Below are 19,538 nucleotides of genomic sequence, written 5' to 3' on the forward strand. Positions count from 1 at the left end.
AGAAGAAAAACAAATAGCCAATGAAAATACACTTTTAAAGACATGTGAATAAAAACTTTGTTTTTCAACCTATCAAGTTGAAAAGGAGAAAGGAAAGTAAATACTCTCTGCCCCATTTTTTGGGAATGAAAACTGAAACAACCAGTTTGGAAGTTAATTTGCCAAAGACTCTTTAATTTGCAGTGATCTGATTTTATGAATTTATGCCTAGAAAACATTCAGCATACCCAGAGAGTTACATAAAATGATATTCTTCACAGAGTTATTTATAATAATGATAAATTATAAACACATTGATGCGTAGTAAAAAGGGAGTTGCTAAATCACAGAATGATTTATATTGGAATAATCACAGCCATTAAAAACTGCCTTCAACAGACATTTAAAGAAATGTGAAAAGGCTAATGATGTGTTAAGTGTGAAAAAGCAGGAATCAAAACCATATATAAATATATTATAGTATGATTAAAGAAAATGCACATGTATAATATGCAGAGGAAAAATCAGAACAAAATCGTCAAAATGTTAAAGTGATTGGTTCTAGGTGGTGATAATGAATAATTTTAGAAATTTACTTCTTTATACTTTATTGTGTTCCCCAATTTTTTAAAAAAAGTCATTTTATTTTTATCAAACTTATATATGCAGATGGTTTAAAGAGTCAGCAGTTCTGGAAGGACTTATTACGAAGAAATAAAATATTCCTTTTTACTTCTCCTACGGAAAAGACATTTCCCACTACCCTGAGACAACCACTTTCAACTCTCTACTGTTTATTTTGATAACCATTATTCTCTATTGAATTCACATGATGACCGATGAGGCCTTAGCTCCCTTTCACACGTATCTTCCACTTCTTATCCACCTTTCTCCAGGAGCTATATTGTAATTTCAGTTTGACTACTGATCAATGTTTATATTTTTATGACTAGTCACAGCTGAGCCATGTAGTGTACTATGACTATATTTTTCTTCTTGTACCACTTTCTGTTTCTCAAGTGAACAATTATCTTGTCGCTTCCCTTACTTGGTTTTCACTGTATGTCTCAGCTATTTCATGCAAAACTCACCCTCCCATGCAGTCAGATATATCAAGTTTTCTGTCAGTTTCTTCTTTTGCAGCCATTCCTCCTGAGTCTTCTAACCTGCTCTAGCTGGGCTGGTGCCTCTTGCCTGCTGCACAGCTGTTATCCTGGGATTTCCCTTCATGTTTATTAGGATTCTCTTTGCTTCTATCTCTTGTATTAGATCCCTGTTTCCAGGATCTTAGGTCTTAGTGGTTTATTTCCTCACTTTGGTGGAATGTATATTTTATTAGTTTCCTGAGAAAAGAGTCATTGTAGGCAACTTTTGGGATACCAGTATGTTTGAAAATATTTTTATTTCCTTTATACCTGATTGATACTTTGAAAATAGACTATATATTTTTTCCCTCTTTGGAATTTTTAAGGCATTGTTCCATTGTCTTTCAGCTTCTATTTAAGTTGTTTAGAAGTCCCATGCCAACCTGATCCCTGATCCATTGTCAGGAACCCATTTTTCCTTTCTGAAAGTTAGGATGTGCCATTTTAACCTCCTGAAATTTCACAATCATAGGCTTTGAGGTAGGGCCTGACTGGCTACCCACAATCTAGAAACTCATATCTTCCAGTTCTAACAAATTTTCTTGGATTATTTCTTTGGTTTCTTCAGTTTCAGTCAGTCTCCTCTGTTACCCTGGGATTTCTACTATTTAGATGCTGGAGTTGCAGGAATGATCCTCTAATTGTCTTATGTTTCCTTTCTGTCTTTTTTCTTTATTTTGGGGAGAAATAGAAACTTCCTCATCTACCCCTTCTATTGTGTTTTTGAAATGTGATTCTATTTTTAATTTTAAAGTGCCTTTTCCTGTTCTCTGGATGTTCTTCTTTTTTCCTTTAGCATCTTCTAAGTGGTTTGGGGTTGTTGTTGTTGTTGTTGTGTGTGTGTGTGTGTGTGTGTGTGTTTGACAGGCTGTCACTCTATTGCCCAGGCTGGAATGCAGTGGTATGATCTCGGCTTATTGCAACCTCTGCCTCCCAGGTTCAAGTGATCCTCCCACCTCAGCCTCCTGAGTAGCTGGGACTACAGGTGCATGCCACCACTTCTGGCTAGTTTTTTGTTTGTTTCTTTTTTTTTTTTTTTTTTTTTTATGGTAGAGAGGAAGTTTTGGCATGTTGTCCAAGCTGGTCTTGAACTCCTGTGCTCAAGTGATCCACCTGCCTTGGCCTCTCAAAGTTTTGGAATTACAGGCATGAGCCACTGCGCCTGGCTAGTTTGTTTTTGATGGTATATCATCTTTAATTTATCTGAGGATATTAATGATAGTATTTCAAAGTTTTTGTCTCTCTGTGTAGTCTCTAATTTTGATCTCTTTCAGGTAGTTCTCAAATGTCTATTTGTGTTTACAAGAGTGGCACTGAGCACATGAGAAACCATTTACGGGCAGGGCTGGTTGACTCTGAGCTTCCCTGTAGGTCAGGGTTTCTCAGCTTCAGTACTGTTGACATTGGGGGCTGGATTGTTTGTTGTGGGGGGCTGTCTTGTGCACTGTGTGTTGTTTAGCAGCATCCCCAGCCTCTTCCCCCTACATGCCAGCAGCATCCCTCCTCCATTGATGGCAATCAGAAATGTCTCCAGATATTGCCAAATGTTCTCCTGGGGCAACACCAGTCCTCACTCACCCCACCCCCAGTTGAGAACCACTGTTGTAGGGTGATCTGTTGGGGCCTTTTATTGGGGAACGTATAGTGTTAGCAGGTGTTGGTCTTCCCCCTTGGGCTAGTCATATAAACCAGGAAAGAATCTTCTACTCTTCTGCCTGAGGGGTTCATCCTGGGAGGCAAGTGAAAGAAGCAGGGTGTTGGAGGGGGGTCTCAATTTTCTTTGTGTACCACCATGGCCTTGTGTGCTTCACCTGGGCTTTGTATCTTCCATTCGGGGAGCCCTAGTTCTGCCCTTACCAGAGGATAAGTATCATCTGCCTTTCACCAGGGTTTGGGAGCATTTACCATGACAGGGAAGGGGATAAGGTATTAAAAAGCAAACTTGTTCTACCCTCTTGCTTGTGGCTCCGCGTTCAGTCAAGCTGCAGAAGCAGGCGCTCTTCCAGTTCCCATACCTTCAGACCCTCAGGGAGGTCTGCCGTGCAGTCCGGTGTTTCTTAACTGGCATCTCATTGCTGGCTCCAAATTTGGCTCCCTGGACCCGTTAAGTCAGTTCCACTTGTTGTTGTTGTTTTTTTTTTTTTTTTTTTTTTTTTTTGCCTTTTAGCTTCTAAATTTTGTTGCTGTTATTTCTTTTCCTATTTGTTTTGTCCTTGTGGCTTTATGTTTTTTAAAATAATTACTGTACATGTTAAAGGATTTTAGAGAGCGATCCAAGATAAATGCATGTGTTTAGTTGGCTGGGATTTAACTGAAGTCTTCTCTTTTTTTATAGTTAGAAACATAAATATGAAGAACAAAGTTACAGTGGTGGATATTCTGTTCAGGGCCAGGCTCCTGATGAATTCATAAAGAAGTTGCTTGGCCTACAGGCTTTGGAGCAAAACGAGTTGTATTTCTGGGAGGAGATTTCTGTTTCATCCAGGTCCAGGGGCCATGTGATCACGTTTTCTTTCCACACGAGAGCATGACTTTCTAGCGGCCAGGATCTGTTGTGTCCACTAGCTCCAGCATCTGCTATCTTACTGTTGGACAGAGGTGGATGGACACTAATATTATCATTATGCAATTTCTACTTTGCTAGACTCTGTGTAGAGTCTGTATAGACCATGGCTTTTCAGTTAACATATTTTTCAGATAGGCCAAAACATACTCTATTAGATTATAGCTTTCTTTAGTTACATTGCAGTCACCTTGATTAGATTTGGGTGTTTTCAAGTGTCTCAGTCATCTGAATATAAACCATATTACAGATGACTAATAACTATTACAAATTGATTTTCATTAACTTACTTTTCAAAATGTAGCCCTATCTCAAATGAGTAGAGTGTCCTACTATAGACCCCATACACACACACAGACACACACAAAAAAACCCTATATATATATCTAATATATAATATGTATTATTATAGATATATTAGATATATATATGTATATACAGCTATGTGTGTGCGCACACATTTATATGTATGTGTATATATATACATATGTGTGTGTATATATACACCTTTGATATGTGTGTGTATATATATGTGTATATGTACATATGTATATATACCTTTGATACAGGTATCAAAGACATTGAACAGGCAGGAAAGAGTACGTCCAGCTCTGGGGATGGTGGGGGAGGGTCTAGACAGTTTTCCTAAGTGAATAGCTGGTATGTGTGTATGTTTTGGGGTGGGAAGGGGACCCAGGCAAGACAGAGTATTCGAGGCCAAGAAAAGAGCACAGAAAGCGGCACGTGGGAGAGGCTGGGGTGGACTGGGAGGTGCGGGAGCAGCCTATGTTCATTCCGGCTACAGATTAGTCGTTCATTGGAGAAGCTATTAAATCTAAGGTGGGAAGAGGAGTTTGATGACTGCATGGCCAGTCTTGAACTCTGAGCTAAATAGTTTGAACTTCTAAAGGGCATAGTCTTCTGAAGATGGGTGCCTTGTTGGAGAGATTAACAGAGAATATCCAGTAATACCTATTTCTCCATGTAGCCTTTTCTGTTAGTCAAGGGCAGATGTATTCTCTCCACTCTGAATCCCTGTGGCACTTAGCATCAATGGCTCTTGGCTCTTGTATTCATCTGTGCCTACATTTGAGGCTTCCTTGGACCCATTTATCCTATTTGACCGTAACAATGACATTAAAGAGGTAGGTCATACTGTCTACTCCTCCCTCTGCACCCCCCTTTTTTAGTGGATGAGGAAATAGGGTCAGAGACAGGGAAATGACTTGAACGAGATTACATACATGACCAGTGAGAGGCCGCCCTGGACCTCGGGCCAGGCCCTCTGACTCCAGATCTGCATTCTGCTGTTCTCGTGACATCCCCTTGCTGCCAGCGTTTCACTGGTTGCTTAACTAAGCCAGTGACTCTTTGAAGGGAGACTCACACGATTTGATTTTCCAGGCAGCACATAACACATGCCCAAGCAATGGAGCACAGGCTCTGACAAGACTCACTTACTGGCCACACAGGGTAGGGATAAGAAGAGGGACCTAGCAGGTTCCTGTTGCAATTTCACCAGACTGTAGGGTCCACACCTCTTACGTTTGAAACTCCCTGACTCCCACCGCTGCCAGCCCAACTGCTCCAGTGATAGTTCCCACCACTTCACCTAGAGCCTGGGCTCAGCTGCTGCCCTCACTGCCCTGGAGAAAGAGAGAAATGATACCACCTGTCGCATTGCTGACTCTAAGGCTTTTATGAGAATACACAAAGGAGAATAGATACTTGAAACCACTGAATGATAGTTTATCTGGTGATTTTCTTATAAAGTTTTATTGTTGCTCGTTTCCTCCTCTATCTGTACTGTTGCTTCTCTTTGATTTTGTCTCACTGGCTCTTGCTTTGCTTCAGAAATGGCACACTTCCCTAGCTGGGTCCTTTAGAGTAGGAAATCAAGAAGTTGAGCTGCTAGATTGTCTGAACTTCTTGAAACCCAGAGGATGCTAGTGTAGACATGTGTGCATTATTGTACAGGGAGCCACTGAAACCTGCCTGCTGTGTGCAAAATGGGCTGAGAGGACTCCATGGCCACATCAAAGTCCATGTGCGTTTGACTCTTTTCCCTTCCCAGGTCTTAGTAGCCATTGATTTTTTTTGAAAAACGTATTTGAGATATATCAGTTGAGCTATTTTCTCAGTATTTTCATAAAATATCCAACTTTAGTCCTTGCCTGCCATGTAAACATACACATTTATTTAAACCAGCAAAACTTCTCAGTGTGTTTGTTCTGAAGTTAATTTCACATTCAGTTCTCATTTTCTGCCTGTTTATTACTCTGCCCCAAATCTGCTGAAACTGAACGGAAAAGGAACACTACTCGGTGGACATGGTTATAAATTAGCAGCCAGCACATGTATTAAGTGCCTTTCATACCTTAGCTCATTTCTTTTCCCAGCATTTAAGAGAAGGCTCCATTAGTAGTCCATTTTATAGATAAAAGAAACAGAAAAGGAAAGTAACTTGCCCAGGGCCAGACAGCGAGGAAGCCTGACTCAGAGACTCCGGAGGTCTGTGTCTGAAACCCATGATAGACTACCTGGTTGAAACAAAGAGGGGGTGTGTGGGAGAGGGTCCTACACTCGTTGTTAGGAGAATTGCATTCCCGCTTCATTCCTACCCCCCTCTCTGTGTGACTCTGGACGGGTGGTGAGCTTCTTTGATCCTATTTCCTCATCAGTGTGGTGGCAGCTGACCTATCTCCTGGGCTGGCGGTGAAGACCCAGTGGGTAGCCTGGGTTGCTGTGAAAGCATGAGCAGGCAGTCTTCTGGGCTGGGAAGTTACATAGGCTGTAGTAATGTGGTGAGGCTATTTGTTTTGTGATAGGCTGGGAAGAGCTCCACGGGGAACCGTCTGTAGTATAAAAGGGCCAGAGCTAGTGGGAAGAAGATAAAGGGAAGTAATACAGAACAGGCAGGGGGAGGGGAGGGCATCAAACCCGTGCAAGGAGGATAAGCTGTGCTCAGTGGTGATGAATGCATATTGTGAAGAGTTGATGTCAACACATCAACTCTTGGCCTCCAGGGACTTCTTGCAGGGTAATTCTGCAAGAATTTTCTGAATTTTCAAAGAAATCTAGGTGAGTGTATATGTGTGCATACACACGCATGTGTGTGTGGGTACCTGCAAGGCAAGATCATATCGTTGCACACTTGTGGACCTGTGTGTATTTCTTTCCTCTTGTTTTTCTCTTTTTCTTAATAGAGACAGGGTCTCCCTATGTTGCCCAGGCTGGTCTCACACTCCTGGGCTCAAGGAATCCTCCTGCCTTGGCTTCCCAAAGTGCTAGGATTGTAGGCGTTAGCCGCCGCACCCAGCCCCTGTGTGGATGTTTTTAAAATTGAGGTGAAATTTACACAACATAAATTTAACCATTTTTAAGTATATAATCAGGCTGGATGTGGTAGCTCATGCCTATAATCCTAGCACTTTGAGAGGCCAAGGCAGGAGGATTGCTTAAGCTCAGGAGTTCAAGACCAGCCTAGGCAACACAGTGAGACACCCATCTCTACAAAAAATAAACAATTGGCCAGATGTGGTGGCACGTACCTGTAGTCCCAGCTACTTGGAAGACTGAGACAGGAAGATTGCCTAAGCCCAGAAGTTTGACGCGGTAGTGAGCCATGATTGCACCACTGCACTCCAGCCTGGGTGACAGAGTGAGATCCTGTCTCCTGTGTCTAAAGAAACGTTAAAAAATAAAGTATACAGTCCAGGGGCATTTAGTACATTCACAGTGTTGTACAACCACCCGCTCTGCCAGTTCCGAAACATTTTCATCTACGCCTCAGAAAGCGTGTGTGGTTTTGCAAGGGCCTGTTCTGTTCATGCGTGTCTGGGAGGGCATCCTGATTTCTCCTGCTGAGAAGCCATCCTCGTCCTCAGATGGCAGATTGCACTGTATGCGTTTCTTTGGCCAGCAGAGTGGGGCTCACGTATTCACATTCCACATGGGTTTGCTGGTCACGGCTTAACTCCTCTGTGCACTCTGGCTGCCTCATCTGGACAGGGGAAAGCAGCACTGCAGCCTTCATCTGAGTGTAGTTACCGGGGTCTTCTCTTTGCTGCTTGGCTGCTTGTCGCCTTTGTCTATTAAAAGAATGTGTGCAAGTATGTATGTCAGCGGGGGACTTCAGCCTCTGTAGGCCAAGTGTTGAAAAGGGTGAGAGGGCCGCACTGGTAGAGGTGTCAGACCTGGGATGTCTGTACGCCTCCCTCTCCATAGCTAGTCCTGGAGATAAGTAAGTGGGGTTCTGGGACTGAGCTGTCGCATAAACCCTGGTGGTGATAACAGAAAACACGGTAATGGCCTGTGTAGAGGGGGCCCTGAATAATCTCCATGAGCTGTAGAGATACGGCCAGTGAGTGGTAAATCCTTTTACACTGTGGGCGAGAGGAGGTGGGGAGCAGCTGCAGAAGCAGAAGGCAGGGCAGGAGCTACGTTGGACAAGCCAGTGAATACTTTGCTCTGATTGGACAACCCAGGTCATGTGCCCTCCAAAACCCAGTACTTAGTGGGAGGGGCAGGAGTGGGAAATGAAACTCAATGATTGGCTTAATCCAACCAGGGACTCTCGATATGGCTAAGTATGGGGCCAGGGTCCCCAGGGGCATGTGTCTGAGTGGAGAAGGGATGGGGGGGTCCTGAACTGAATCAGAGTTTTGGAAAGAAGGAGGAAGTAGAAGAATGCTGGATAGACAGTCAGCTGTATTCTCCATACCTAGATAAGACAAATGTCGAGACAATGCAGAAAAAGTTGTGGTGAAAAGCAGCAGCAGGAACTAAAATGCTTAAAGCATCACTCAGACTAAGGCTCTTCTATTAAGAGCTCACATTATTCAGGGAGGTGGATTGGACCCATTGGTGTGCCACAGAAAAATGGCCCTGCTCACGGGAGGCAATTTGATATCTGGCCGAAACTGACGTCAGCAGCCAGATAAATTAATCTGTTACTGGAGAGAGTTCAGGTATTTGATCCACTTTCTCAAGCTTTGTAGCTGGTGAAGGAGGTGCAGCTAGCACTGTGCAAGCTACCTGCACCATGACTGCAGCTGACTTTTCTCACTTCACCTTCCCATGAGTTACCATCATTCATTCAGCAGGAATGTAATAAGCTGCTACCTTAAGCCAGGTCTTGAGCAATAGTCCCCTGCCCTCAGGGAGTCCTGATGCAGAAGGGGAAGATGCAGATCAGAAAAGAGGCAATTGTATTACAGTGTAAACAAACAGGATGACAGGAGAAGCTCCTGGTGCCACAGAAGTGTGGAGCGTGGGGATGCTTAAGCTGAATTGGGGGTTCAGAGAAGATCTGCTGGACGAAGTGATTTCCAGACTCAAGCCTAGAAGACGAGTAGGAACTCCCAGGTGAAGAAATACGGAGAGAGAAGAAACAGGGAGACTCGCTGGGCAGGTGACTGCTTTGGTGTGTGTGTTTGTGTTAGGGATTGATCCTGAGAACTTTCAGGTTTGTGGCTTGTGCACCCTGATTGAGTGGTGATATCTTTTAGTGAGATGGTGAACACAGGAGGAGTTGCAGTTTTGACTGGTAAGAAGTGAATTTAGTTCAGAAATGTTGAATTTGAGATGCTTCTGGTTCAGCTAAAAGGAGGTACATAATCATAAGCTAGTTCTGGAACTCAGAGGCAGAGACCTCCTCCGACCACCTGCTTGACATCTCAAGCTTAACACATCCCAAACTGTCCCCTTGAGTTCTCCCCCTATGGTGCTTCTCTACCCTCAGTCTTCCTCGTCCCTCTAAAAGATGCCACATCATCCAGATATATCCAGAATATATCTAGAATCCACCATTTCTCCAGCCGTCAACTGCTATCCCTTAGTCTAAGCTTCCATCTTCTCTCAGCTGAATTACTATAATAATCTCTCCCCTTGTAAGCCTGCCTGCCTCCAATTCATTCTCCTTGAAGTAGCCTGGATTGTCTTTTTCAAATTTTGTGACTTTTTTGCAGGGGTTGCAGGGGAGATTGGGGGGGACTCACCTTTTAATGACTTTCCATTGCAGGTGGGCCCTGGTGGTCCAAGCTGACTCCCTCTCTCCAGCCCCACCTGTCACCCCGGCCTTTCCCTGTGGTCCTCGGTATGTCAGGGCTTTTCTGCCTTGGGACGTTTGCATACACTGTCTTGTTGTCTGTCTCCTTAAGCGGTCCCTCAGGTCTCAGGTTCAGTGTCACCCCTGCAGAGAGGTCTTTCTTGCCTGCCCAGACTGAAACTCATCTTCCTGGTTATTCTCTCTCCCAGAACCTGGCTCTCTTCCTTCATAGCACCTGCCCCAATTTGCATTTATAGTCATTTTTGTCTCAGTTTGTTAAATGTCTGATTTGATACCTCAATTTTATCAGATCCATCTCCCATTTTTATAACAAATACTTCCTTTTTACTTATCCTCAAAGGAAATCTGTAGATAATATAACCTCCCTATACATGTAATTTTAAATCAGTATAACGTCCTGGCAGTGATATGGAGGAGAACTAAAAAGGAAAGTAATTCATCATAAAACTATTTATTTCAGTATTAAATTCCTAAACTCCCAAGGCTGACTACTCCAGACATCATAATGAAGTAATCAGGCCTGCACCTATTAGGTAAAATGACCATGAATGCAACAGTTAAAAATATTGGCTGACGTAGTTAGGTTTTATTGGTGACTCAGATGCTAAGAGCAATGTTGCCAGTGGCATGTGATTTTCTGTGATGGTAAGTAACTCCTGTGATGTTTGTTTTTTCTTTTTCTTCTTCTTCTTCTTTTTTTTTTTTCTTTGAGACAGGGTCTTATTCCATCACCCAGGCTGGAGTGCAGTGGCATGATCTCAGCTCACTGCAACCTCGGTGTCCCAGGCTCAAGTGATCCTCCCACCTCAGCCTGCCAAGTAGCTAGGACTATAGGCACACACCACCACACCTGGCTCATGTTTGTATTTTTGTAGAGATGGGGTTTTGCCATGTTGCCCACACTGGTCTTGAACTCCTGGACTCAAGCCATCCACCTGTCTCAGCCTCCCAGAGTGCTGTGATTACAGGTATAAGCCGCTGCACCCAGCCTCCTGTGATGTTTCAAATAAAATAAAGTACAATCTTTCTCCTTCAATGTGGACTGAAATTACCTTCCTAGAAAATTCATTAAAGTCTGAGGGCCATGGCTCATGCCTGTAATCCCAACATTTTAGGGGGCTGAGGCAGGATAATTGCTTGAGCCCAGGAGTTCGATACTAGCCCAGGCAACAGAGCAAGACCCCAGTCTTTACAAAAAAATAAAAAACAAAAAATATTTCTGACTAGCTGGGCATGGTGGCACACGCCTGTAGTATCGACTACTCAGGAGGCTTAGGTGGAGGCTAGAGCCCAGGAGGTCAAGGCTGTAGCAATCTGTGATCACGCCGCTGCACTCTAGCCTGGGTGACAGAGTAAAACCCTCCCCCCCCCCAAAAAAAAAAGAAAAGAAAAAGTTTAAAAAATGCACTAAAGTTATGCCAAAAAACTTTATTTTTATATCTGCAGCAGAATCAGGTCGTAGATTCATGCAATTATAAAAGGTGTTTCATGGCGAGCAGGTCTACGCAAACCTGCCTTCAAAGGCCGAGGGAGCTGAGAGGCTGAAGAAAGAGGCTGACAAATCCAGTTTCTCAGAAAGAAATATTTGATACAGACTTAGAAACAGAAATGATGTCTAGGTAGGCCAAGAGATGGTGGATTCTCACAACCAACCTCTAGAAAGTATCCTTTATATACTATGCTTTTAGGGTAAAGACACAGGAAGCTCATCATCCCTCAGACTTCCTTTAGACACTCATGACCACTGGGGAGGCTATGAGGGCTTATCTATGCTACTGGAACACCTTGAATTGTAGGCATCAAACATTGATCATCATGGCAGTTTTACTTCAAGATGGCCTCACTCTTGCTATGCAACAGGCTGTTTTCCCACAAAGGAGTTTTTCATATTTATGAATGTCTAGCAGTACACTCACCACTCATGCGGGCCTGGGGCTGGTTTTCCTCATACAGGTCATGTAGCACCACGGCTCCCACCCTTAAATGCTAGCAGAGCTTCCTCATTCATTTTGACAATTGGCAGCGCCTCCCAAATGTCCGAAATGCCCCCCCGCCAGACATAGGGTGGTACTGCCCTAGCTGAGAGCCCTGTGCCTACTCCTCTGCCGTACTCTACACGGCATGAGGGCAGGGTCTGTGTTGTGTTCATTCGTCTATACACAGCACTCAGCACCTACTTGCCAGATATTTGTGGAGTGAATGAATGAATATTCTATCAACATGAAATGTGTGCCAAAAAGTTAGGAAAGGAGTATACCACATGGAAATGTGACCAGACATTTACCTTCTTTCTGCATGCTTTAGGCCAGCTGACCTCTGTTTTAGTGCAAGAGACTTGTAATTATAGCTCCAGACAATATGGAATTTCAGCTCTAAATCCTCTACAACTGGGGAAGTCACCTCACCATGCACAGAAGAAATAGCACTGGCTCCGAAGTTGTGGTTTGTCTTTTTTTGGAAAGTCAGGCTTGTCTGCCGAAGAGCTCGAAACACTTGACCGGCTCTCTCATTTATCTTAACATGTGTATGCTATATTTATTCTCCCTTCACAGATGGGGAAGTGAAGCTTGCCTGAGGGCCATATTTAGCTTAAGTCTTGATCCTCTGCCTTGTGGTGGTCAGCTTAGATAAAATGGAATCCTAAAACTTGATTTTTATCCCGTAGTGTGAACCTCCTCCCACATTAAATCTGCTACTAGGGCTGCTCACAAGGGTAAGAAGTGTTCAGTTGGAGTGTTTTTTTTTTCATCATGTGACGTGGCGATCTGCTAGTTCAGTGCCCCGCTTTTAGAGATGAGGAAGTGCCATTTCATCACAACACAGTTAGATAATGACAAGGCCAGTCCTCTAGCTGGTTTCTTTCTGCCCCACCAGATGTAAATTTTCTCTCCGTTTCCTCCAGCCAACCTGAACAGGAGTTACGATCAGTCAGGTGGCCAAAAGGAAAGCACAATGGAAAAGAAGCCCAAGATCTGGTTCCCTAGCTTCTAAATAATTGGTACATTAATTAGGAGGCTGACTTAGTATAAATCAAAATATATGAAGATGACAGTAGCTAAAAGTAAAAAGCTAAACCTTTAATTTCAAGGATTCTTTTAGTAAGTGCTAATCAGGCCAGTGACATATAAATACCATTTCACAACTGAACCGAAAATTAAAAAAGAAAACACCAAATGTTTGCAAAGTTTTTGAAAAACAGTGACCTCTTAAGAATTTATAGCACCTAAAAAAAACCTTTCTCTTCCCCAAATTTTCTTTAGTCCAAGAGTGCTGGGAGGTAGTAGGAAGCAGTAGGCAAATTCAGTAAACTCATCACTGGTAAGTTTTGAACCAAACTTACCAAAGTGTTTTCAAAAGGGACCCAACCCAGCTTCCTTGAAAAACAGAGTTATTTTTAAGGAGGTAAAAACTGATATTTTCATTTCACAAAGTTAAAATGAACTCAAAAGTATCAAAATGACTACACAATAGAAATGAGGTTTCAGGCCAGGCGCGGTGGCTCATGCCTGTAATCCCAGCACTTTGGGAGGCCGAGGTGGGCGGATCACGCAGTCAGGAGATTGAGACCATCCTGGCTAACACAGTGAACACCCATCTCTACTAAAAGTACAAAAAATTAGCCGGGCGTGGTAGCAGGCACCTGTAATCCCAGCTACTCAGGAGGCTGAAGCAGGAGAATTGCTTGAACCCAGGAGGTGGAGGTTGCAGTGAGCCAAGATTGTGCCATTGCACTCCAGCCTGGGCTACAAGAGTGAGACTCCGTCTCTCAAAAAAAAAAAAAAAAAGACAAGAAAAGAAATGAGGTTTCATAGGCTACTCTGACCAAGCATTACCATAGACACATGATATATAAGTTAAATAGAGGAGAAAACAGTTTGCATTCTCAGAAGCTGGCTTCATGACATGTGTCCTCTGGGCTTCTGTGTAGCACCCTTTGAAGGGTTGAGGGTTTCAAGAGCCCGATGCCTGTTTTGGACTTCTTGCTAGAAACAGATGTTGTATATGAAGATTACTACTGTGTGCCTTGGAAGTGACACAGAGAATTGCTACTGCACGGACCACAAAGCCACCACTTTTCAGGGATGTTCTTACTTAGTTGTCATACGTTTTATATCTTTCTTCAAGTAGTTAGAAGCTGCTTTAGATTTTGGAAGGCTGGGACTTACCATTCTAGGTTGTTTCTCATTCTAGGTTGTTACAGAGGAAAACTCTAGTAGGTTTTGATAAATGACTATTCCCTACATCACAGTACTATCCTGCATTATTTGGGATTGTAATACATTCCTATAGTACTTTATGGTCTTCAAAGCATTTGTCGCTGACAGTCTCCCATTTTTCAGACAGAGAAACTAAGGCCCTAAGGAATAAGGGACTGGGCCAAAGTCGCATTGCTAGCACATTGGATACGTTCAAGTTCTCTCTCTTCTGTAAGGACCAACTCAAGTACCTCTTCCAAGAAGTCTTTAGTGTCCTCTCATTACTATTCTAACTTGTACTATCATGTTCATATACATCTTGTCTACCTTACCATGACCTTCCTAAGAGCGAAAGCCGTTATGCGTTTGTGTGTATCTCCTCACCTATCAGAATTATTCCTCTTGGGTGCTAACCTGACGCATGTTGCCACACCAGCCTACAGTTTCCTTTTCTGGGCTGTGGCTTTGAGGTCTGCAAGGCGCTGGAGTGGTGTCCAGGCACATTGTGGGCACTGCTGCACATTCGAGTGCATCGCCTTATTTTTAACATACAGATACTTAATGAGAGAGCTTTGTAAATGTGTATAAGGTGTTTTGCAAATAGATGTTATTTGAATCTCGTCCTTCCCTCCTTTATTTATTGCAGTTAGCACTGTTCTGGGCACATAGTAGGTGCTTAGTAATGTTTCTTAAATTAAGCATTTCTATATTCACTTGCTCCAGCTTACATTTTTATTCCGTCCTATTGTTGTATATGGCTGTCTTTTTATATGTTTATGTCTTGAATTCCCAACTAAACTGTAAGCTCCAGAGGGCTAGAGTCTCAGTTGCTTTTAAATGACACATGATAGCATTCTAGCTAACAAAGCATGACACCAGGTAAATCATCCAATGTGAGTGTTTTTATTTAAAATATGTTTTGGATATGTATTTTAAAATAGACATACCCATCCTAAAAGCATGCATTTTAAACAGAGATCACTAAGGTAGGAGGGAACACCCAGGTCCACATGAAGGGGACAAAGAACGGTGCAGAAGTGAGAGGCTCATGGGCACTGCTGGCTGAGCTGCACACAGAAAGGGGTCTCCAGCTGATGGTCGTTGGCTACATTTCTCTGTGGCATTGGAAGAGCTTTTGTTTCCTCTCAGAACACATTTCTTTCGTTTTTTGTTTGCAGATTCCTGTCAGGTGGTAAGTGTGTGATTTCTTTTCTTTTCTTTTTTTTTTTTTTGAGACAGGGTCTCACTGTGTCACCCAGGCATGTTCATGGCTCACTGCAGGCCCAACCTCTTGAGCTCAAGTGATCCACCCACCTCAGCTTCCTGAGTAGTTGGGACTAGAGGCATGTGCCACCATGCCCAGCTAATTTTTGTATTTTTAGTAGAGACAGGATTTCACCACATTGGGAAGACTGGTCTCAAACTCCTGAACTCAAGCAATCTTCTCACCTCAGCCTCCCAAAGTTTGCTGGGATTACAGGTGTGAGCCACTGCGCCTGGCCGTGTGTGATATTTTTGAAGTAAGGTTGTCATTATCACATATCGAGGACTCTTCAGTGAGGGAGAGCCTGATCACTAAACTGCCAGAACACACTTAAAAACTTGATACTTCTGGTACTTAGCCAGTTGGTAAGAAGCTAAAGAGTCTGCCATGTAGTCCAACAGCCATGTTGACTAAACTCACCAGTTCTTTCACTGTTTTGATGTTGAACAGTTGTCTTCAATACACTTTTCTCTACTCCTGAGAATGTTCTAGTTACCATGCTGAAATGTTTAAATACCTACATTTTAAAATTAGAACTAAAATATAATTGGTTTGTTAATTAGGAAGACACTGGAGAGTTGGCTGTGAGAAGTTGTGACTTTGATAAGTTGATCTTTTAAAAGTAAGGGCAGTTGCTCTACATTTGACTTCTTTGTGTTCTCAAATATAAAATACATGGCTTGAGATGAAAGATTCTGCACACTTCCACTTATTCATTCCCAAATCCCACATTTCATATTAAATTCACTCAGGATACTGTGTGATGGATATAAACCATTTTATATGATGCAGGGTACAGTATGCACAGGGGATCATTTATTTTCTAAATTTGCTATCTATTATTAGACTTCTAATTACTCAGCTGGATAGAAGTAGAAAGGTCTCATTCTTGTATTAACTGCCTTTTTTTTTTTTTTTTTTTGAGATGGTGTCTAGCTCTGTTGCCCATGCTGTAGTGCAGTGGCACAATCTGTGCTCACTGCAACCTCTGCCTCCTGGGTTCAAGTGATTCTCCTGCCTCAGCCTCCCGAACAGCTGGGATTACAGGTGTGCACCACCATGCCCAGATAATTTTTGTATTTTTAGTAAAGATGGTGTTTCACCATATTGGCCAGGCTGGTCTCAGACTTCTGACCTCAAGAGTCCCACCTTGGCCTCCCAAAGTGCTAGGATTACAGGCACGAGCCACCACGCCCAGCCACTAACTGCCAATTATTTAGCCAGAGATGACAGGCAGAAGAAATTCATTTTAGATAGTTCAGACTTAAGAAGTAAATTTCTCTCCGAGGAGGTCTAAACATACGTGTGTGTTTTATTTTGTAATAGCCCCAGTTTTTCACATTTTAATTATTCAAACGAAACCTGCAATTTAAGAAATATCTAGAAATGATTGGTCGAATTGTCCTCCTTTGTGCCCACATGTCTCTCACGGAGGAAAGTCAGGATTCACTGTGGTTATGAAAGGAATCTGTACAATATGTTTACCCTCTGTAAAATACTTGGATTAATATTGTGAAGCATCTCTAGAGAACATGGCATTCAATTAGTTTTTATTTCTTGTCATCTCTCACTAGAGAAAGAGTGCACACTTCTGTTTCCCTGAGGAGGTAAACTTGCTTGAAAAGTACAATTTCCATTAAAATCTCTAATTTGGCTTTCTTAAATATAAATCCATTTTTGTTACATTTTAAATAGTCTTAAGGCTAAGTGACTAATTAGTATAGTAATAATATATCATTCTCTTTTATTCATCTGAAAATTATACTATCTCAAGAGACCTGAGTTTTGTGTGTTTTGATTTTATTTCTTACTAAAAGACTTCTTTGTGATTGGAGGGAGCTGCAAAGCTGAGGCAAGTGGGGCACTCAGGGGACCCTGCGTGGATTTGCAGAGGAATAAGAGACTCGGTTTCCCATGGGATAAAGAACTTATGTTTAAGCATTGAAAGAGTTCTTTGATGTGCCAGGTGCTATGCGGAGTGCTTTAGTTGCATTATTTCATTTATTCCTTATGATCCTATGGGATCGTTTCCCCATTCCTATGTCTGTGAAAATTGGAAATCTAAATATGGATGAGGAGTGCTTTTTAATGAGAACACCCCATTACCCGGCCATGCCAACTGCAGGTTTGCTCCGAAGTGTGGAGTTGCTGGGTGGGATGCTAAGATGAAATACTGCTTCTTTCTTTTTTTTTTTTTTTCTTTTATGGACTTGCAGTTTGAAACAGGCAGTAGAGCCCAGAAACTTCATATAAGGCACCCAGTTGTACTGTTTAACACAAACTGATTTTAAACACGTTAAAATTTCAAGAAGTCTTCCTCTAGTGACTGTCTGGGGGTGTAACATGTTTCACACCCGCCCTATTTGATTTCTTCGTTGTGAATTTCTTAACGCCAGAGCACGGCTTTAATCAAAACCATTTAGAGGCATCCACTTTAAAAAATAAAAGTTGCAGAAGACTGGGGGTGGCGTTTCCCCTCTCATCCTGTGATAGCCAACACCTGAGCAATCTTTTCATGCCCACAGCTCCAGATTATAGGTGTGCTCTCCAAAAGCATCCCAAAAAAACAAAAGGGTTACCCACCAGTCAAGGGTTTGAGACATTAACATACTTGAGTTGAAAGTTATATTATGAAAAATGTCAGAAAATTGCATGAAAGGAAAATTGTTCCACGAGGAAATACTACTGCTGAAACTGCAAGTGGAAGATGATGTTTTTAATATTCCCTTAGTTCCACATTTGTGTAGTTCTGTAGTGAAGCGAGTCATTTAAGAGGGGAGGTGGCCCAGGCTAAAAATAAAGTTTCTTTGAAACCAGATGAGAGTCTAGCTGTGCCAAAAATGGAATCCGGACTCTGTTCACTCTCGAGAATGTAAATAAGTAGAATTTTGTGTCACATAAAATAGTCTATGCAAAAAAGGATATTCACTGCCTTTTGTGATAGAGACTAAAATAACCATCAGGAGTATAGCTGTTCTGGGGACTCTGAAGCAACAGTGTAAAATGATATGGTAGTCTAACGTATTCTAATTTAGAAAGATGTCCAACACAAAGAAAGTGCAGAACAACAAGTACTACATGATTTCATTTTATATACAGACGTACGAATATGTACAGTTATTGGTATACTCATGCATAGAAAATGAATTGGAAGAATAAACATGAAAATATTAGGTAGAGGGAATGGAAGTTGGAGAGTAAAGGAGGATTTTGGTGGATTTACTGTATATGTTTCTCTTTTAAGTTTTCTCTCACACACACACACACACAAAATTAATAAAACTATAGAAACAAGGAAAGCAAAGCTTGAAGGTCTCAGTGAAGCTGTATAGTGGTTAAGAGTATAGACTCTGGAGTAAACACTGGCAAGATTTACATCTCAGCTCCTTGACTTACTGGCTGTACATCCTTATACAAGTAATTTAACTTCTGTGCTTCAGTTTACTCAAATGAAAGTCAGGATTAAGGGTACTTGTGTCATATTGTTGTTATAAGGATTAAATAAGTAATCCATGAGAGAGCATATAGACTAGTGCCTGACACATAGTAAATATTCAGCATGTATTAGTTATTATAAATTATAATACTTAGGCAATGTCTAGCTATATTCAATTCTTTGTGCAAACTTTTTAGTTCAAAATGTTTTTAGTGACAGCATTAGTGATCATAATGTATTTTTCCAAAGTTTTCATTGTCATTGTTAATGATACTGTCTTTTTTTTTTTTTTTACCTCATGGGTGTTCAGAACTTCACAAGGAAGAATAACAAAAACAGAGTTATCTGATTTTACATAGACTGCCATACATTCCACTAGTGGAGTAGTCCTGAATTTGCATCTTTGACCATGTAATCTAATATACATATTATTAGTAAACAACAGAAATGTAAATACATAATGAGGCTTTTCTTTGTTCCTTAGGAAGACTATGACCGTCTGAGGCCTTTATCTTACCCAATGACCGATGTCTTCCTTATATGCTTCTCGGTGGTAAATCCAGCCTCATTTCAAAATGTGAAAGAGGAGTGGGTACCGGAACTTAAGGAATACGCACCAAATGTACCCTTTTTATTAATAGGAACTCAGGTATGTCTAGTTTGATTTTCCTCATTTTAGGATAAGCTCTTTGGCCTGTCTTAGAGGTTGCTCTCAGATAAACAGTCCCAAAGCTGAGCAAATGATATAAGTGTTTAATCTCAACTGCAAGTTAATGAGTTCTATCATATTTTTGGAAAAAATTGTGCCAAAAGAAAGCAATTCTATTCCCGGATTTTAAAAATTAAGTTATTTTATTTTATCTTTTTTTGGTATGTGGGGATTAA

At 41.8% G+C, this 19,538-nt stretch overlaps 1 protein-coding gene across 1 annotated transcript in view; it reads left to right on the plus strand.

Moving 5' to 3' along the window:
- The window catches only part of RHOQ (ras homolog family member Q), a 40,611-nt gene that overhangs the window by 14,495 nt on the left and 6,578 nt on the right, over positions 1 to 19,538 (plus strand). The window contains exon 3 of the mRNA XM_007970741.3: positions 19,138 to 19,302. Within this exon, the coding sequence (XP_007968932.1) occupies positions 19,138 to 19,302 (165 nt within the window). The remainder of the gene's footprint in view (positions 1 to 19,137; positions 19,303 to 19,538) is intronic.

This window comes from Chlorocebus sabaeus, chromosome 14 (assembly GCF_047675955.1).
Source record: "Chlorocebus sabaeus isolate Y175 chromosome 14, mChlSab1.0.hap1, whole genome shotgun sequence".
NCBI classification, from domain to species: Eukaryota; Metazoa; Chordata; class Mammalia; order Primates; family Cercopithecidae; genus Chlorocebus; species Chlorocebus sabaeus.